The sequence below is a fragment of the Macrotis lagotis genome, chromosome 2 (genome assembly GCF_037893015.1).
Source record: "Macrotis lagotis isolate mMagLag1 chromosome 2, bilby.v1.9.chrom.fasta, whole genome shotgun sequence".
Lineage (NCBI taxonomy): Eukaryota > Metazoa > Chordata > Mammalia > Peramelemorphia > Peramelidae > Macrotis > Macrotis lagotis.
The window spans coordinates 205,134,831-205,156,451 of record NC_133659.1 but is presented as its reverse complement, the minus strand read 5'-3'; the positions used below and the strand labels follow the sequence as shown (position 1 = coordinate 205,156,451).

The 21,621-nt window shown below is 42.1% G+C and overlaps 1 protein-coding gene across 1 annotated transcript; it reads right to left on the bottom strand.

Moving 5' to 3' along the window:
• Positions 1-1,567: 1,567 nt before the first annotated feature.
• Positions 1,568-21,311, bottom strand: FADS6 (fatty acid desaturase 6). Its single transcript, XM_074224621.1, has 6 exons — positions 20,857-21,311; positions 19,053-19,219; positions 10,511-10,691; positions 7,188-7,375; positions 6,456-6,635; positions 1,568-3,577 (listed from the first exon to the last, which is right to left on the bottom strand). The coding sequence occupies exons 1-6, from the start codon at positions 21,113-21,115 to the stop codon at positions 3,428-3,430; spliced, it is 1,125 nt and encodes a 374-aa protein (XP_074080722.1). The 5' UTR covers positions 21,116-21,311; the 3' UTR covers positions 1,568-3,427.
• Between the last annotated feature and the right edge of the window lie 310 nt (positions 21,312-21,621).

Genomic DNA, 21,621 nt, shown 5'->3' with positions numbered 1-21,621 from the left:
ATGTCCGTGAACCTAAGTCACTTAACCTGTTTACCCAGGTTTCCCAATATGTAAAGTTATGATAACATTGACCTCCCAGGGCTATTGTGAGGATCAGATGGAATAATAAATGCAAAGCGCCTGGCACCTATTACTGCTCTATAAATGTCAGCTATCGTTATTATTATTGCTCCACTTCCACTCACAATATTTATATACACGCCCCCACTCCTGCTCCTCCCGTGTCCATACCAACCTACCTGCTCTAAGACTTCCACAGCCCCCTGAAATCGCTACGTCCCTCCCCCGCTTCTCACAGAACCCCCCCTAAAGGCGAGCAAAGAGGGTCTTCCTTCCCTCTGATTCCCCCCACCCCCACCCGAACAGCGAGGCTGGGTTCCAGCGTGGCCTTTGCCAGGCCCGGGATGACGTCAGGCTGGTCAATTTCCCCTTCTGGGGCCGGAGCCCCCCCCGCCCCCCCGTGACCTCCGCCCCCATATCATGGTCTGGGTCAGGAAGCGCCGAGCCCGCGTCCGCGCCAGCCGCCACCTGCGGCCCCAGTGCGGGGCGCCACGGAGGGGCAGAGAGAGTGGGCACCGCGGGGCGGCTCAGACGGCGCCCCGCCCCGCAGTTACGTCACACAAAGTGCTCCGCCCCCCGCTGCCTTCCCGAGGCTCGGTGCCCCGACCCCTCCTTCTGCGGGTTTCTGGGTAACCCCGCCCCCTTCCGGGACGTGCCCAATCCTCGGGCTTCAGCCCCTGTCATTCACAGCCCCACCCCCAGGTTCCGGGAGGCTAGAGGAGGATAACCGTAGAAAGACCCGCCTTAATATATTTTAGAACCAATCCCTAGGCTCAAGGGGAAAAAGGAGCGGATGCCTTCCGGCCAATGAGAAGCTAACTTTTTGTTTTGCTCCGTCCCTTCCTCTGCAACTGGGCGCAAGATTATGACCCTTCTTGTTGTCTTACGATATTTCTCCTGGAGGCTCCAACCAATACCAAAAAGAGGCCCAAAATTTCCTTCCAGGCAAGCGGACTTAACGTCCAGGCGCTCTGTTGGCTGCACCTTGTCGCCTGGAACCTGCAGAGCCCATTGACCCCTTTGTACCCCACCTTCATCATTCATTCAGGAGGTGATGAAAATGTTTTTTTACAAATTATCTCCTTTGACTCTCACCCTTTGGAGGCGGATCCAATTATTTCCCCCATTTTACACTTGAGTAAAGTGAGGTGCACAGACATGAAGCGTGCTGCTGCTAGTAGTGTCTGAGGTCGGCTTTGAATTCGGGTCGTCCCGCCTTTGATCCAGGGGTGATCCAGGGGTGTGTTCACCGCGCCCCCTAGCGGCCAAGGGGGGAACCACGAATGACTGTGATAGCAACGGGGGTAGGACGCTTGTGTCCTGCCAACCCACCTCCTCTTCCATCCTCTAGGAGCCAAATCAATAACCAGGCATCATTGGTCACATCTTGGGATGGATTTAATCATTAACCAGCACCACGGAACTGAGACCCTTTTCTGACATTCCATTATTGATTTAGAGGATTAAGCTGTTTAATTAACTCGCCCTTGGGCACCCCCCACCCCCACCCCCCGCCCCAGTTCTCCAGGCTGCTTGATGCATCTAGAAACCCAGGCTGAGTCGAATAGTAATTGTTAATAAGAATACAGTGCTTTAAGATTTGGAAAGTGCTTTGCAAAGTTGTGCTTCACAACACCCCTGTCATGTAGGTTGCTGTTATTGTCTCCATTTTGCCAGTGTGGTGACCATCTTGTTCAGGGTCACATTGCTGCTGTCTAAGCTCCTCTTCCCTCCTCCAAGGCTGTCACTCTCTCATATCACCTTGCTGGTCCAATGATAATACTGCTCCATCACAGCTGCACACTCCCATGGCCCTTTTAGACTGAGGGGGCGACCCCAGTTTCTTTTCCCATCTCCATAAGAGAGAGATATAGAAAGCTTCTGAGGTCAAAGATGCCATAGGTTCAATTTCCCTAAACTTGAGGCTTGATTTCTGAGTTTTTTTCCCCAAAAAACCTTAGCACACATACCTTATCCCCTATTCCCTGCTGTATCCTATGGCTTGTTTTTAAATTAAAAATTTTAAAACATTAAATTTTAAATTGAAATCCTAGAATAAATCCTAGCATACTTTTTAATTCAGCCTCCTAGCTCTAAGAGCTAACCACTTCACTTGGTGAGTGGCCATGTAACCAAACCAGTCACACTCTCAACCCAGCAGACAGTCTAGACCTGTCCAATCAGTCTTGTGGATGTCCTACAAGGACATCCTTGGCCTCTCTTCTAGTCATCTGTTCCCCTCCCCATCCTCTTCCTGCCCTACTCTCATCATTATATTTAGAAGCTTCAAGCTAAAGTATCACTGCCCTTGATCTGTGGCCTTGTCTCGTCTCCTTCCCCCATTAACCGTCCTATTTTCTCCTCCTCTTTCTCTTTCTTTTCTATGCCCAACTCTGATTCCAATCATTTTTCTTATCTTGCTTCCATCTCCAGCTATTTTTCCCTCACCATAAGCCTCGTCTTCTAGTAAATTATACCTTACCTTTTTTTCTAGGTGCCAATTCAAAACTAGATTTTTCCCCTGGTGTTCACTAAGATTACACACAGATGTCTACAAATTTCTACCCCTGTTTTCTACCTTGGGGAAGTGCTTATTGAACTTATTTCTCCTTTGCCTCCAAATCCTATCTAGATCCAAGAGAATTACCCTGAGCCACAGGAAATGCAATCAACATCTTGGACTGATTCTAATTTGTCTAAGTGGTGTTCCCACAGTGTATTAGCAATTACAGCCTTGAAGTAAATCTCTGTGACTTCTGTTGTTTCCTTTGTTCTCCCTTCTGACCTGATGTCTCAGCAAAGCCTACTTCCCTCACTGGATCTTCACATTCAGAGTCAGAAGGGAAGAAAGAGGAGAGGGGACAAGGATCAAGCTGATTTGTCCTAAGATGTAGACTGCCAAGTATCATGGAGAAGACTATACCATCTCCAAAGGAGAGTAGGCGATCACTTTTACTGCCTAATCTATCTCCAATTTAGGAAAGGATAAACAAATTGAAATGTTTCATAAGCATCCAAGGCATATACTCACTTTCCCTCTGGGGGAGTTACAGTGCAAGATGTGCCTCCTACCCGATACCCATTCCTCCCACCCCAAGAGGGAAGGATAAAATAGCAGACATAGTATCCATCCTAGAAAAGTCCCAATCTACTCAGAGCTCCAGGGAGGAGAGAGAGAGAGAGAGAGAGAGAGAGAGAGAGAGAGAGAGAGAGAGAGAGAGAGAGAGAGAGAGAGAGAGAGAGAGACAGGGGCTTAGGTTCTAGAGGGATGTCTCTGGGTATGTTCCCAGCCAAAGCAGAAGGATCTTGAGCCAAAACCCTGGTGAGAGCAAGGGGGCTGGGGAGACTTATCAGTAAGGGAACATCCTCACTGAAGCCCCACCACATCAGTGATAGGAGGGGCATGCACCATGAGCTCCTCATATCTACTCAAGAAAAGCCAAAATCTTGACAGGTAGGAGTCTTCATTGTATGGAAGATGGTTCCTTCGAAGGAACTGAGATACCACTGGCTTCACCTAGAAGAAAGGGAGTGAACAAAGACTAATAAGATAGAAACTCTTCCTCCATTCACCCCTTTCTCATATACTACTATCTTCAGCAATTAGCTCTAATTCAGAACCCAAGAAATGAGAGTATTTAGTCCCAATAGTCAAAAGAAAGGATCATAGGATTATAGGACCAAGGGCCCTTTAAGGTCCTAGTGCAGTCTCCTTGTTTTGCAAATGAAGAAATTGAGGCCCAGAGAAATTATATGACTTGTCTAGAGTCACACAATGAGTAAGACTGATGCTAAATAACAAAACCAATATTGGAACGCTCTATTGAGTTATAAATTCAACACCCTTCACTGAACTAGAAGTTAGTTCCTTCAATATCCACATGAAAGTTCTAGGACAAATTTGTAAGAGACCTCAGATATGGGGCACTGCTGGTCCAAGTACCAGAGGCACATCCTGTAGCTCCAGGTCACTGAGCAGGGAAGGGTCTCCAGAGGTTTCATTCCATATTGCTCCTTTCCCTTCTCTTATTAAACCAAGACAGGACAGGTCATACTCTACAGCTCCTTCTCAAGAATCCAAGACAAAACAAGCCATCATTTATGCTTGCTAAATGAACTAATCTAATTCTCATATTTGATGACCTTCCCTAGCCTTTTTGGAGAATCACCAAAAATAACGTCTTGCTCATAGTAAGCAACTGAGAGATATTTGTGCAAGTTGAATTAGATACTGAAAATTATTGTTGCCATTTGGCTCAAAGGAAAAGTAGTTTGAGGGTTTTGGGAATGAGCATATATAGTAGGGTGGTTGGTTGGACAAGTAGCATCCTCAGAACTGTCCTTTGGTATAAAGTAAATGCTGCCTACTTGTTCTCCATCATCACAGAGCTCAAATGAAAAGAATTTTCCATCAGTTGCAGTATGATTAAAAAAATGATTAACTCCTGGATTATGGGACCAATAAAAGCCATGGAATCCCTAATTCTAGAGACTTATTCATTCATTTAACAGGAAATTATTAGATATATTCTGTAGACTAGGCACTGGAAAGACATAGATGATAATGAAACAGTCCCTGCAGTCAAGGACCCTATGTTCTCATTACATCTCTAGCCTCTACTTTTTCATTGGTTGTTCCCATACTTGGAGGTTTCTCCCTCCTTATCTTGGTCTCTAGGCCTCAGTGAATTCCTTCAAATCTCCACCAAAATCTCTAAATGCTTATTTCTTATTGACTATTGGAATCATTTAAATGCTTCCTATGTGCCAGAAACTGTGATAAATGCTTTACAATTCCTATTCCATTTGATTCTCATACTAGCCTGTGGGAAAATTTTATTATTTCCAATTTACTACTGAGGACTGAGGAAGACAGAGGTGAAGTGACTTGTCCAGGGCCACACAGCTATTAAGTATTTAAGGTCAGATTTAAATTCAAGTCTTCTTGAATTCAGACATAGTGTTCTACTACTACTCTATAGTAAAATAATTAAGAAGAGGGCTGACAAGAAATTTGGGAAGACTTATATGAACTGATGCAGGGTGAAGTGAGCAGAAATAGAAAAACAATAGACACAGTAAAGTCAGCAATGTAGAAAAAATAACAATAACATCATAATAAATGCTTTGAAATTATAATGACCCAATTTAGTCAATCTTTCTCCGGCCTTTGCAGAGGTGGGAACACCATGGGTGTGGGCTATGATACTTGTTCTTCATCAAAGTAGACCATGACATCAGGGAGGTGATGCCATGACAAGCCATGAACTGGATATGAGTGAGGGGGTGCTATGCTAAGTTACCCACCTTACTTTCTCCTCCAGAGCCATTTGGTTCCAGTGGAGCCAGGCAATTAGAGTTAAATGATTTGCCCAAGATCATACAGCTAGTAAGAGTCAAATGGTTGAGGCTGAATCAAACTCCTATCCTGCCTTCAAGGCCAGTGCCCAGTACTCTATCCACTGTACCACCCAGCTGCCCTAGAGTGTGGGATATAAAATCAGATTGGATGATGTGATGCTTTCTTTTACTAAACTGGCTTCCCCCCCCTTTTCCTTTTTAAAATCATTCATCAAAAGTGATGGTTCTTGACTTGCTCATTCCATCAGTGCAATAATCAGAGACAATTTGGGGCTGTCTGCAATGGAGAATACCATCTGCATCCAGAGAAAGAATTGTGGAGTTTGAACAAAGACCAAGGACTATTACCTTAAATTTAGAAAAAAAAAGACTGATATCTTATTGTCTGATTTTGCTGTCTCTTATGCTTTATGTAAGGATATGATTTCTCTCTCATCACACTCAATTTTGATCAATATATACCATGGAAACAATGTAAAGACTGACAAATTGCCTTCTGTGGGGGATGGGGGAGGGAAGTAAGATTAGGAGAAAAATTGTAAAACTCAAAATAAATAAGATCTTTAATAAAAAAAGAAAAAAGAAATGTTTCTGGAATAAATTTTTAAAAAGTGATGGTTCTTTGGGAGAGAGAGAAGGATTTTTTTTTTGTTGTTCTACTCTTGGTATCCTTAGCATATAGCACAGTGTTGGGCACATAATTCATGCTTAATAAATATTTGTTGATTGATTAACATTAGAAATTCAAACAAAGATATCAATACTTTTTAAAGTGAAATTTAAGTAGCTGATTTTCCATTGTGTGTTGATTCACTTAAAAGTCATTGTAAGTAAGACCAACTCTACTTATCTATGCTCTGAAGACATTCCAGTGGACCAATTTCTGATGTCCCTCTAACTGCTCTCTCCTACCCCAACCTTGTTCTTCACTGACTCTAAATCTTTTCTCCTTAACCCCTATTTTTTTTAATTCTCTTCTCTTTGCCATTTTCTTTCCTTTTCTCAGTCCTTTTCTGCCCCTATTCCTTTTCTACCTTTAGACACATGTTGTCAGAGAGCCGGGGGAAGAGATGATGTTCCACATGGCAGCTGATGAGGGAATGGCCAAATGTCCAGTCCAGAATGAGGTTTCGGGGCAGGTTGAGCACCCCAAGGCTCATCATGTGGATCCTCCGGGGCTTCTTATCCAGAGAGAACATGGGTAATCCGATGTGCTATGATACACAAAGAGACACACACAACCATACCCTGAGATTGTATCTCTTTCCCAACCTGAGGAAGGCACTGCCCAACTGATCCCCTGGGCTGGGTAGCTTTCCTCTGACTTGCTTGGGAGGATTTCCTTCTTGGAACCACAACAATCTGAGATTTCCCAAGTTGGTCCTGAATTTGAGAGTATTGCCCAATTGATCCAAATCCCATAATTATTCTTTCTCCCCCTTGACATCCATACTCACTCAGAAGACTTCTAACCCTACCTAGTCTCTTTTTTTCCGGACTTCCCTAGAGCAGATTGACATATTCAAATAGAAATGGGGCCACTAATCAATACATAAAGATCCCTACCAGCTAAACACTGGATTAATTTTAAACATTATATCTATTTTATTGTTTTGTTAAATATTTCTCAATAACATTTTAATCGGGCTCAGCTGTACTTAAGAGTGTTACCAGCAGCATGTGCAAGGTGTTTGGAACCTCTGCCCTAAAGGACACTTTATTCCCCTCCCTTCAACACCTCGGAAAGTTGGGGGCAGAAGCCTTACCTGGAAGATGTTGACATGGAGGTAGGGGTGAGCCAGCAAGCCCCGTGTAATAAGCATGCAGAGAAGAGCAAACCCAGGTGACTGGAAACCAGAGACTTTGATCAGCAGCCAGTAGTGAGAGAAGAGCCCCAGGGACATGAGACACAAGGTCCGAAGAACTATCCTGGGCTCTTCCTTCCTCAACAGCCCTTTGGGAAAGAGGAATGTTAACCCCTTCTAAGTCTCCAAAAGACTAGAAGAGCAAGTAAAGACTAAGATCATAGCAAAAATAGATGTAGAGCTCTAGAAGGGACCTGGGTGGTCATTTCTTCCATCCTATTTATTTTTAATGTGGACCACATGCCCTAATAGATAAGGTGTCTGACTTCAGATCATAAGATTGAGGGTTTAAGTCCCTTCATGGTCTAATTGTTTAGGGCAGCTGGGTAGCAAAGTGGATAGAGTGCTGGACCTGGAATTGGAAAGACTCATCTTCCTGAGTTCAATCTGACCTCAGATACTTATTAGCTGTGTGACCCTGGGAAAGTCATTTAACCCTATTTGCCTCAATTTCCTCAACTGTAAAAATGATCTGGAAGAGGAAATGGCAAACCACTCCAGTACCTTTGCCAATAAAACCCCAAATGGGCTCATGAAGAGTTAGACATGACAAAACAATAGCAACAACAAAATTCATTTTTAAAATGAGAAAATTAAATGAAGTGAGGTTTATACAGAAAGAGGTGACAGAGCTGGGATTCCAATTCAGGTTCTCTACCTCCAAATCCATCTCCTTCTACTTATGCTTCATCCCACTAATGGCCATAGGAGACAGAAAACAGGACAAGGAATCAAAAAACTAATGTTCTCATCTCAATCTGCCATTGACTAGCTGTTTAATCTTAATCCAAATTTACTGGGCCTCAGTTTCCTTAAATGTAAAATTTGAGACCATCTTCTTGCTTTAACATTCTATGATTTCATCCCAGATTGGGTCTCCTTGGTGTGACTGTGGGATTTAGAGTTAAATATACTTTAAGAACCATTCAGTTCATTTCCCTCATCTTACAGATATGAAACTCCAGAGAAACCAAGTGATTTTTGGCCCTGAGTCCCACAGATATGGCCCATAGAGTTGAGATTTGAACTCAGGACCTTGAACTCCAAGTCTGTCATTCATAGGACTACACCCTAGGTACTTAAGTAGATTAAATGCTATTTAATGGGACTGGGACATGGTAAGAACCACAGATCATGGAATAGATAGGCACATTATTAAAAGGTCATAAAGGCTATTGAGAGTTCTTTTCTTATCTCTGGACCCCAGCCATACAGCCATACCCCATACAGCTCCAAGAGTCTTCAGGGAATTCTCCCAAATAGGGATTTGAATGTTGAACTTGGAGTCAAAAAGACCTGAGTTTAAATTCTGTCTCAGAAACTTGCTGTGTGAGCCTGGGCAGATCACTTAACTTTTGTCTATTTCAGTTTCCATATCTATTAAATGAGGATACCTCACAGGGTTGTTGAGAGGAACAAATGAAGTATTTCTAAAAAAAGGTACTTTGCACATCTTATAGTGCTACATAAATACTAATTGTTGTTTATTTACTAGTTATTAAGTATCAAAAGACATTTCTCTGCCCTAAGTCTAGCATCTAAATCCAAGCTTCTATTGCTGTGGAGAATCACAAATAAGAGCTTTCCCATAGGTAATAACTTATATTATTTTTAATAATTATAATAATTAATAATAATGCACTTCAAAGTTTACAAAAAATTTTCAGCACATTATTTTTATAAGATAAACATATTGTCATCTTCATGCTACATGTGGGGAAACTGAGGTTCAGACTGTATATATAACTTGTTCAGAGTCATAAGGTTAGCAAATTTTGGACCTGGAATTCTCACCTGGGCTCCTGATTCCAGGGCCAATGCTCTTCTCATCACTTCATTCACTTAACATCCAGCCCCAGAATTCAAAGGCTCTTAGCCCACCCTGCCTCTTAATTTCAGGTCAATAGTCCCTAAACTGTTGATAGGATCAGCATATTTCATAAGATACCTCCTTGAAGATAGTAGGGGAAGGGAGAAATGTGATATTTCTTTCCCAAAGAGAGCCCTTAATTCTACTTAAGAATGTACCCTGTGATTATCTAGACTTAAGGGCCTACTACCTGGGCACAGGATGGGAGTTGGGGCTATGGAACCCCAATTTATATCCTGAATAGGCTAATAAGACTCCAAGCTATAGCGAAATAATTACCAAACAGCTAGGGTCTTGGACTTGCTAGCTAACCAAGCCACGCAAACAAGAGAGGTGAGTATTCAACATAGTTTGGTACTAGACATAGCCAAGGAAGGAGGAGGCTGTGGTAAACTGAACTTGTCAAGCTGCTGCCTAAAGATAGATGACAATGGGCAGGTGGTAAAGAAGATAACCAGGGATATTAGAAAGTTGGCACATGTTCCAGTCCAAACCTGGACAAACCCATTTAGTACCTCTTGGATTTACTGGTTTACTGGTTCGTGGTGTAAACAGTTACTGGGTATCTTACTATTGGTCCTAAGTGAGATAATCCTATTAGCCTTGTGTGTCTCCCGTGTATGATGCAGTTAATAACTCATAGTACAAAATTCTATCAGCAAGTTAGGACTGGTGTATGACTCTAATAAGGAAGAGGTAAAAATATTGATAGGGAAAGTCAGTAGTCCTATGGAGGATGAGAATTGTGAATTAATTTGAGGAAGACACTGCTGGTGAAGTGTGAAGACCAAGTTGTTATTAAAAAGAAAAAGGGGGAGTTGTGAGAAATGTAGGGTGTTGGTCTTCACAGGGTGTGGAGGGGAGCCCTTAGGGAATCCATTACAAAGGGGGAATGGCCCAGCCAACCACAAGACAGGAAGTTTTCCTAATCCCATTCCAGGGATACCAAACTAGTTCTCAACTGGTCAAGAGTAACCTAGAGATCTTGACCTAACGCTACTGAGTTTGTGCAATTAGGTAATTGAATATTAACCCACACACCCCCTGTGACAATTGGGGTTCATTAGCATATCATGCATCATATGATGTGGGGGGGATCATATTAGGGGCATGTCATGGAATGGGTGGACCTCTTAGATTGTAACTCAAACTCTGAGAGCCTATGAACATCCAAGAGGGAGGGGGAAAAGTTTCTGAAGACCATAAATTACCTGACTTTGAAGACTAATTCGTGCTTCACGCCTAGGTGAAGTACCCATATCTTGTAAGGTTCATGAATAAAATGTACAATTTTCTCTCTCAAAAAAAAGTATGCACCCTGAAAATTTTGGGACTTGTCCTGGTAGGTACCCACCAAGTGCCACCAGAGGGGTCAAGATGGGTATCATCAATGGAGCAAAGAACATGTAGACATATCGATTCAGGAAAGGCATCTTCCATGTACTCGAATCCCCCAAGCCCACCACATTGGTGTAACCATGATGTAACTTCACATGGCCATGTGTGGCCTGTTCAGCTGTGAATGAAGTACACACCTGAGAAATATAAGAGTAGAGAAATGGAACAATAAGGGTGTCAGAAACATTGGCATGAGAACAGAGGACCTTCTTGGTCACAGGCTAACACCCAAGTATTTTATTACAGTACCACCTCACAACCTTTCCAAGCCTACCCAAGAATTCCCATTATACACATGAATAAAGAGGATTATAATTGCAAATGTATTTTTTTCTTCTGCCTTTTCAAAGCAATTTTTGATTTCCCTACATCACCTTTACTGTTCAAATTCTACTTTGAACTTTCTGGGTCTGCATCAGTTAAAAGACAGGGTGGACCCAAAAGGGTTCTAAGTGGCTTAAAATGGCCAATCTGGGGTTGAAGTTGTACATGGACTCATTGGATAATTAATTGCATAAATCATATAGCAAACAGAGATGGAAATTTGGTGGAATTCTCTGCAGACAGAAAGGAACAGAGAAGGGCAGAAGCAGAGAGACCTTGAAAGACTCTTTAAATAGAGGAAGAAATCTGAATGCATGAAAAGAAATTAATGCTTTTGTTCTATGCAAATATATGCAAAAGTTACAGAGTATAGTACTCCCTAGATACTTTTTTCTAGGCCAATAATTTTTATTTATTTCATATTTACACTCCTGCCCATCTTCAAGAGGAACTGAGGAGGCTTACTCTTTAAAACAGAATGTATGTTACAAAACACTAATAAAATAAGGCAAATTAAAAGAATTCTGAGGTTTCTCTTCACATCAAGTAAATTGGCAAAGATGGGAATTAGCAATGTGAGAAGACAGGCACACTGATGTATTCTTGGTGGAGCCATAATATGGTCTAAACACTCTAGACTTCAATTTGGAATTATTCAACAAAAGAGACTAATTTAATTATTGTGACCCATTGATTTTACCAACAAGGAAATTAAAGATAGAAACAAAAATCTAATACAGACTAAAATGTTCGTAGCAGTACTTTTGTTTTGGTAACAAAGAATAAGATACAATGTAGGGATGTCCTTTTGGGAATGACTGAAAAACCAAAATATAGCGATTTTATGGGATATTATTCTATATTGAGAAGGATTCTGGGAAATCTGGGAAGATGTTGTATGAATAGACTTAGAGTGAAAAAAATTAAACCAAGAGAACAGTATAAACAATCACGCAATATGAAGATTCCTAAAAGAAAGGTGAACCCTAAATAATGATAAAAATCCAGTGAAAGTCCTGGAAAAGAGAAAATTTATCACATCCTCTCCCTCTGGTTAAAAAAAAAAGGTAGGCAATTACCAGGATAACATTCAGTTTATACATTGTTGGACAATCTCTGTCTTGGATATTTTTGAGTAATAGTTTTTCTTTTTCACAAAAGGAAAGTTAAATCTGAAGGGGTAGGTGGAAAATTATGATGAAGTAAAGACAAAAGTCATCAATAAAATGCATTTAAAATGGAAAACATTACATTTAAGAACAAACCAAGGGGGCAGCTAGGCAGTGCAGTGGATAGAGCACTGGCCCTGGAGTCAGGAGGACCTGAGTTCAAATCTAACCTCAGACACTTAGTAATAATTACCCAGATGTGTGGCCTTGGGCAAGCCACTTAACCCCATTTGCCTTGCAAAAAAAAAAAAAACTTAAAAAAAAAGAACAAACCAGAATAAAATCCCACTAGGAATACCAACCATTTGAGATGATTAAAATGCTATGGTTAAGCACCAGATTTTGCTCTAAATTTTCTGGTGGCAAAGGCTAAAAGAGAAACAGGTTAGGTTACAAAGTTTTACCAGTTTTTATTTTCATTGCATTTTCTGACAATAGAAAGCATTCAAATTAGTCTTCAGGATAAAATTTTTCTACACACTAAACCCAAGGAGAAATTTTGCTTTGTACCACAAAATATTTTGTTACAAAATGGACAATATTGTAAAGTCCTATTACAGAGGAGAAAAGCATTCTGATAAGACCAGTGATTCTTTTTATCAACTTTCTAAAAGGTGGAATTTCTGAAGGAATCTAGACAAGCAATGTCTGTGCCCTTAGGCAAAGTCAGAAAATTGTGATTCCCTATGTGTGATAGTTCATAGGAGGTCTCAAGCCTTCACTAAAACATGTGACTGGGTTTATCACAAAATAAATAAAAGTCATCATCTTTGTGCTTGACTTTGACCTTGCCTCTAAGAGGAGTGTAGTAATGTAACAGAGATTTGGATCCAGAGAATTGAATTTTCTAACATAAAAATGTTTGTAAATAAAATATAATATTCAGATGCATCCTTTGTTACACGTTTCCACCCCTAATATTGCAACCTAAAGGAGTACCTACATTGCTTATGAAATAAAAGACATTTTTATTATTCCTTAAAATTTGCAAAACCTTTTGATCCTCAAAACAGCACTGAGTTAAGTACTACAGATTTAACACAAACACACACACACACACTACTGTCGACAAAAATATGGAACCTAAGAGTAAGAAGGTTTTAGTGTCTTACCAAAAGTCACATAGCTAGCAAATATACATTTGGAATCCAGGGATTCCTAATTCCAGTTCTAGATTGATGTGTATTGCAATTTATTGCATTTCTTTGGTGCTAGGTGCTAGGTGCTAGGTGCTAGGTCAAAGTCAGTTCAGGATCACCTGGAAAGAAGCTACAGAAAATGATTCTCAGGGTGGCTAGGTGGCACAGTGGATAGAGCACCAGCCCTGGAGTCAGGAGTATCTGAGTTCAAATCCTGCCTCAAACACTTAATAATTACCTAGCTGTGTGGCCTTGGGCAAGTCACTTAACCCTATTTGCCTTGCAAAAAATTCTGAAAAATGATTCTCATGGTATAAGTTAGCAATCCTGTTATATATGTGTATGTATATGTGTATATATGTAGATCTGTAAATACAAAAGCACACATATCAACTATGTGGAGGGTTAAAACAGTGAACCTAACTATAGGCTAAGGACTGGACTTGTGATTTTCACTGCTATTGGGAACCCCATCTGCCAGTGCAAGTTGGCACTTTTTCTGCAACTTCAGATGTTTCTTGCATCTATCCCATTCTCTCTACACACATGATTATTTTCCTACTTCTACCTCTTACAAGGATGATTGTAATGAACTGTGTAAATGGAATTGTAATTGATCTCCCTGCCTCCCCCTGTCTCTCTTCTCCTTCATCCAACCTTCCCAAAACTGACCAAATAATCTTCTCAAGGTATGGATATGATTCTGTCACACCTTCACTTGAAAAAAAATTTAAAAACCAAACATTAACTGGATTCCTGTTGTCTTTAAGATAATAATAAAATGCCTTAACCTTGGCATTTCAGGCTCCTTATAACCTGGTTCCAACCTCCCTTTACAGGTTTGTTTCACATTCTTCCCCATAGAAACACTCAACATTAGTCTCTCATATTAATATGCTTTCTTCAGTTTTGTCCCACAGACCGTTTTTCCAAGGCAGTTTGGTATGGACAATTCAGGATGCCAGCCTCCCTGACAGTTTGTTTTAGAATAGTGCTGTCAAATCCAGCTAGAAATAGGGGCTTGTAAAGATTCCTACAGATTAGTTTTAAAATACAATGTTATCTATTGATTCATTTTGTTTTCTCAATTAAAGTTTAATCTGGTTCAGACTGAACTCAGCCACATACTTGACACTTCTGCTGTAGAGCAAGGTCCCTAACATGGGGTTTGTAAACTTGTTTAATATGCTTTTGTTGTTGTTCAGTTGTTTTTAGTCATGTCTGACTCTTTGTGATGCTATTTGGAGTTTTCTTGGCAAAGATGTTGGAGTAGTTTGCCATTTCCTTCTTCTGTTCATTTTACAGATGAGAAAACTGAGGCAAACAGAATGAATTGACTTGACCAGGATCATACAACTAGTAAGGGTCTGAGATTAGTTCTTCCTGACTCCAAGCCCAGCACTCTATCCACTGTGCCACATAGCTGTCCATTTAATAGGTAGGGGGGGGCACAATGTTAATGCTAGCTATTATGATGATTATGATTGAAACTCGTCTATAGATTCACTCCCTCAAATGTTCAAATTCTACTTCCATAGATTTCCGCTCAAATGAAAGCACTCTCTTCTTCCTTAAATGTTCTTGGACCACTTTGGTCTCTCCTTGTCCTTTATCACTCCCAACACTGTATGTGTATACATATGTATATATGTATGTATCTATATAAATACATAGAATACAAACTCCATGAGGGTGGGAACATTACCATTTTTGTACCCATGATGATAGATGCTTCATAAATATTTGTCGGATTTAATTGAATAAGTCCACACACAAAGATGGCTCCAAAGAGACACTAAAACAAATGTTTTCAATCCTTGCATATATTTGATAATTTTTAAGTGGTGTCTAATTTCTCAACCCTAAAGGTTAAGAAAGTGGGTGGGAAACTAAACAACTCCTTCCTTAGACTTCATTTTGATTAAAATTCCTGGGTGGTTTCAAATCTCTGAGAGATTTTTGAGAAAGAAGGCATTGTATGAGAAGTATTGTTTATATTACCAGAATCCTATTTGTAGCAGCTAGCCTCAAGGAGAGATCTGGACAAGATGAACCTTTCTATCAGGAAGGAACTTATCTTTTTTGAGATCATGATGCAATAAAAATTACATTCAATAAAGGGCCATAGAAACATAGATTAAAAATTAATAGGAAGGAGCTTAAGAGAACTCTCACCGTTTAGTACTCCTCCAATTCCCATCTCATTTTGCAAGTCAAGAATAAAACTAAAATTAGAATAGTTCCCAAAGGACTTCAGAATAAAGGCTTCCTTTCTCTTCTAATAGGGCCTAGCACATAGTAGGTGCTGCACATTTTTTTTAATCAAACAATTACTATGTGAATAGCACTATGATTGTCCAAAAAGAATAGTCCTAGCCCTCAGGGAACTTACATTCTCTTCTACAAGATGCCATGTGTAAATAGATAAGCAAATAAGGGACAATATAAGAATGGAGAAAGTATAACCTGGGAATTAGGAAAGACTTCAGTAGGTCTTGGCACATAAAAGGAGGAATCGGAGGAGGGAATGCATTCCAACCATGGGAAACAGTTAGTACAAAAGCACAGAGATGAGGGAAGGAGATACTGAATTCTGGGGACAACAATTAGGCCAGTTATGTTTGAACACAGAATATGTGAGGAGGAGGAATGGGAAAGAAGTCTGGAAAGATAAACTGGAGCCATGCCATGCAGAGATTTCCAGCGATTCATTTAGATCTCATTCTCCAACTGGGAGCTTGATGGTGTGTAGATCTCTGAGTCTGGAGTCAGGAAGACCCAAGTTCAAATAGAACATCAGACATTTATTAGCTGAGTGACCTTTGGGCAAGTCACTTCACCTTTGTCTCATTTTCCTTAACTGTAAAACAGGGATAATAAGAACCCCTCTCTTCCAGGGTTGTTGTAAGGGTCAAATGGCACAAAATGGGTACTTAATAAACTGCTTGTTCCTCTCCCTTTCTATTTAACAAGAGGAGTTCAATCTGGCATTCTAGGGCTGTGGTTGGTCTCAAGTCTATTAAAGGAAAGAATTAGTTCCCACTCATGGGTCCCAGGAATGGGAAGCTTGCTAAAATGAGTTGTGTGAGACTATGAGAACCAAAGACTTCTGACTCCCTTGGAGGTTTGCCTCAAAAATGCAGGGAGAAAAGAAAAACAAAAGAGGATAAGAAAGAGCTGCATATAGTGACCTACTGTCTTCCCCTACTGAATGTACTTGCACTAATTAACTAGTGGTTTTTATAACAATACCAAATCACTCTGTGTCTGTGATTGCAGTTCACTGTTAAGAATTCACCTATGGGGAAAAAAAAAAGAATTCACCTATGATACATAAGCAAAGTGTAACACTTTGCAGGATTACATTATTTCATTTGGTCCTTATAACAACATTTGAAAAGTGAGAAAGGGATAGTAGATACAAAACTGGCCTTAAAACCAGGAAGACCCAGGTTCAAGCCCTATTTCTTACACTTGTGTGACCTTAGGCAAGTTACTTAACTTCTCCGTGTTCAAGGTAACTCTGTAAGACCATAACGATGGATTGATGATGATGATGATGTTGATAATGATATTTGTCCTGAATTCTGGAAGACCATGATGTTAGGGAGGTGATGCTATAACAAGCATATGAATTTATGTGAGGGAACTTCTGTGATAAATCACCATTCTCCTCTAGAGTCATCTGGGTCCAGTGGCCAGATATGGATCAAGAGATGGGTCCTGGTCACAAGACAATCAGGGATTTGCACTCAGATCATACTGACTTCAGAGCCAGTGTTCTACCCACTGTAACATCTATAGTTCATAACATACATATATATTTATACATATATATGTGTACACACACAAATATTCCCATTGGCAGTTAGAAGGTGAGGTAGATAGAGTGCTAGACCCAGAGTCAGAAAGATTGATCTTCCTGAGTTCAATCTGGACTCAGATACTTACAAGCTATGTGACCCTGAACAAGTCACTAAACCCTGTTTATCTCAGTTTACTTATTTGACAAGAAAACCCCAAATGAGTTTGTAAAAGTTTATAAAGGAGAATTGGACACAACAGAAACAACTGAACAACAACAACATATAGCTAGACAAATATATAAAGTATTTCTTCACCATTACTACTATATGCAAATACACATACATCTATGGTATTTCCTCACACAGGTATTCCTATACCAATGAAATCACAAGTCTGATCCCAGTACTTAACAACCCTTTGAGCAGGGGTATGTTGGTAAATGTTTAACAACCTGCTTTCCTGAGTGGGGGGGGGGGGGATTGTACACAATATATTTTTAAGTTTAACCTATCTTTCTAACATTTCCTCTATCACTTTCTTAAGTTAAGACTTTTTAAAATAATACAAATAAATCAAACCTGTATTTATAGCATTTTTCTAATTTCTGAGGTGCAAATAAGTGTTCACACTGGAAATTTAACAATTGGCTTTTATTAACCAGTCTGAGGGGGCTTCAGCACATCTCTGTCCCCAAGGAGGAAGGGATGTTTCCATTTTACAGGTGAGGAAACTAAGACTCAAAGATATCAGAGTAGCTTACCTGTGGTCTTAGCAAATAATAGAGCCCTGACTCAGATTCAGGTTTATGTATTCCTAATCCACCACTCTAATTATTAATACCATACTTCCTTTGGCCACTTAGAAGGATGACTGCCTCTAGGTTCCAGTTTAAATAATCAAAATTTGTTTATTTGTCAGGGCAGGAGGAGAACTCATGTGTCTAGTGAAAGGCAACTAGGTAACACATTGTAGAGTACTTGATCTGAAGTCAAGAAGACTTGAGTGCAAATCCAATCTCAGACACCAACCTTTGAGAAAATCACTTTTTTTTTAGGGTTTTGCAAGGCAATGGGGGTTAAGTGGCTTGCCCAAGGCCACACAGCTAGGTAATTATTAAGTGTCTGAGCCCAGATTTGAACTCAGGTACTCCTGACTCCAGGGCCAGTGCTCTATCCACTGTGCCACCTAGCCACGCCACAAATCACTTCACCTTTATCTGCATTTGTTTCCTCATCTATAAAATGGGAATAATAACAGCACCTATTTCCCACAGTTGTCTTGAGAATCAAATGATATAATAGTTGTAAAACACCTTAAAGTGCTATATAAATACTAGCTATAATTATCATGCAGAGGAGAACTATATGAAGAAAGCAGATTGTTAGTTTAGTTGAAGTTGAAGCCACAGAAAGAACTTGTTCAAAAAGGCTGGAAATCTTAGGCAAGAAGGGGCTAAGTGCAGACCTGACTTGAAAACCTGATGATCTGTACCTTCAGTGTCTACAACTGCCAATCTGAATAAGGATCATAGCCTTAAAAATCATCGGCCTCAAGAGAAAGAAGTTTTTGTTCCATTTAAGACAACTCTCCTGAGAGTATTTCCTTGTTACCAGGAAGGAAGGGATGAGTGTCATAGAGCTTGAGTCAAACCTCAAGTTTTAGAAAGTAGGAAGACAAAAAAGTTGGCTCTTCTCATCTTTCCCCATGACACTGTGCTTACAAAATTATGAAGAAACATCCCAAAAACTGCAGGCAGAGGAGGGATCAGTCATGGGCCTAACCATACCAATTAGTTGCCTCTGGTAAGTAGAAGAAGTTCAAAGGGGCTATAACAAAAAAAGCAACCACATGAGTTAAAGAAGATGGAAATATCCACATACACAAGTCATGGACATAGAGTATGTCCACATCACACAAACCATAATTAATATATACTCACTTTATAACTTTAACCCACATGTATATGCACATACAGTTGGAATTGACCACACACATTTACTTGCATACTTAAATTCACACAATCCTATGCATAATTCCAAAAGCCCACTCCCCTCCTTACTTCCACAAAGAAGAGCACCCAAAATCTGCTCCAGGGTTTGGAGTTGCTGAGAGCACCATGGCTGGCCAGATGGCTACCTTTGACTGTGAATGTGTGATGCACTACTCCCAGGATGATGATCCCTAGGGCAAAGACCAGGATACTCTGGGATCGAAGACACAGGAATCCTGCATGAAAGTGATGAAAAATAAAGGTGGGGGGAACAAAACAAGAGATCAGATCAGTTTGAAGTGTCAAGAGCCCAAGATCAGAGACATAGAAGCAAAGGTTCCTACATTGTCATTAAATGCACACCCAGGCAAACTCTCTTGGTCCAACCCTCATGTTTTCTACTTGAGAGGGGAAAACTTTTTTTTTTAGTTTTTTTTTGTAAGGCAAACGGGGTTAAGTGGCTTGCCCAAGGCCACACAGCTAGGTAATTCTTAAGTGTCTGAGACCGGATTTGAACCCAGGTACTCCTGACTCCAGGGCTGGTGCTTTATCCACAGCACCACCCAGCTGCCCCGGAAAACTTTTAATTAAAAGAATTTTTTTTGCCCTTATTCCATTCTAGTTTCTATGTATTATCCACCTCTCCCTGAAGAACAGACTTTCTAGCTTGGGATGGGGGGAAGAAGAGGGGGAAGGTGGTATGTTTTCAAGACTTCCACATTAGAGTTGAAAAGGATCTCAGCAATCTCCTAGCTCAACTGCCTCGCTTTACAGAAGAGAAAACTGAGGCACAAAAAGATTAAACCAATTGCCCAATGCATCCAAGAACATAGGGTAAGACTAAGTAGGGTTAGCATAAGGATAAGCATTGGTAGGGGATGGGGATCAACCTGCAAGATCTCAACCAAGGAGACTCTGGGCTTCCCATTTTGAATGCCCTCACCACCAGCAGCAAGAAGAGGTAATTCTGTTGGGTTCTGGGTTCTAGATTCTGCATCTCTGATCTTAACAGCAGCCTAAGTCTCCAGATAAATATGCTTCTTTCTCACCATTTCTCCTCGTTCCCCTCACCATTTACTCTGAATCCCCTCCTCATCCTATCCTAGAAAGTTCTCCACCTATTTTTCACCTCCTTCCTTTCTCCTTTCCTTCTCTCTTTTTCACCCCAGCCTGCCAACCTTCCCTAATATCCCCCCCAGTCACTCCTCTAGAGCAGTTGACCTAGCAGGGTCTTGCTCAGGCTTATTTATAGAGGAGGGACTTGGGTCTCAGCCCCTGCCCTCCTGCTCAGTGACCCCTAGGAGAAGCCTGGAAACTTGGGGACCAGTGGAGGACAACCTACCAGCTCAACTTCAGATTCCAGATCTGGTCCCCGTCCTTCCCGCCCCCTCCCCGCCAGGAGCTCCGTGAGGGTTAACAATTCTTTTCCCAGCCCCCAACAAGGACAGGGAGGTCTGAGAACAGTTGAGCTCGAAACCCGCAGCGACTGCAGCTGTATCTGCTGCTCTGTCCGGCGGCCCGCTTCGGGCCAAAGGAAACTGGAACTACAGAGAAAGGGCCACGATGTAATCTCTAGGGGCAGAGGGCATCTCATCCCAAAGCCCCCCCCCCCCGGGGGGCATTTCTCTGATCGTCCGCCCTCTTTCCCTCCTCTCACAGTCCAGCACAACCTACTTGCCTAGCTTTCCTCCCCGCCCCTCCATCACCTTTCCTCCGCACCCCCAGAAAATCGGCAGGCTGTGTTAACCCCTTTGGGGCCTGACTCTGCAGAACACCCGTGACCTTCCCTGCCCGCACGGCGCCAAGGGATCGACCCGATCCTCCTGGCATCCTGGCGCCGGTCCCAGCGCAGGTGGCGCCCCAGACCTCTCACCTAAGGGGAGAGCGAGGAAGTTGAGGGCAAGGATGAGCCAATCCAGGCCGTGCCGCTCCCACCAACTGCTCTCCTTCAGCACCTCCTGGACCAGTGCCTCCAGCTGGCCCATCAGCATCCCCTCCTCCCGGACCTCCGCGTGTGCCGGATCACCGCAGCTGCCAGGGCGGGCTGGGGACCCGGGGGTTCCGTTTTCCTTCGCTCTCGGTTGGGTGGAATCCGGGCTCCCCGAGATCCTTCTCCTTTCCTCCGGTTCCATGTCCCAACAGGCGGACACCGGGCACTGGCACGAAGAGAAGTTGGGGTAGGGACAGTGGGGGGCCACGGACCGGGCTCGGGGCGTCCCGCCGCTCCTGGAAGACGGGGAGAGAGCGACCGAATTGGGGTCCAGCTCCTGGCCAAGGAGCCTCCGATACTGGCACCTCAGCTGAGAGCGGAGGAGTCCGGGAAGGAGAGAGGCATCCGAAATGGGGCGGGAGGCGGGCTCGGGGGTGGGACCGCGGCTCCGGGGCCGCGGAGATTGGGGCTTGGGGGGGATGAGAAGGAGAGAGGGGCGGAGTCCGGTCCTCAGCATGAGAGAAGAGGATCCTGCCCCGGAGAGCAGCAGAGAGCCCGGACCTGCTCTTCTCACACCCCCGCCCCCCGCCCATTCCCTACCTTAGTTTGTGACAGGAGAGGGACAGGTGCAGTGGGGTACAAAGGGACCCCACCTTCCCACTCTCTGGGAACACGCAGAGCTGGGAAGACAGAGTCGTCCTCAAGGAA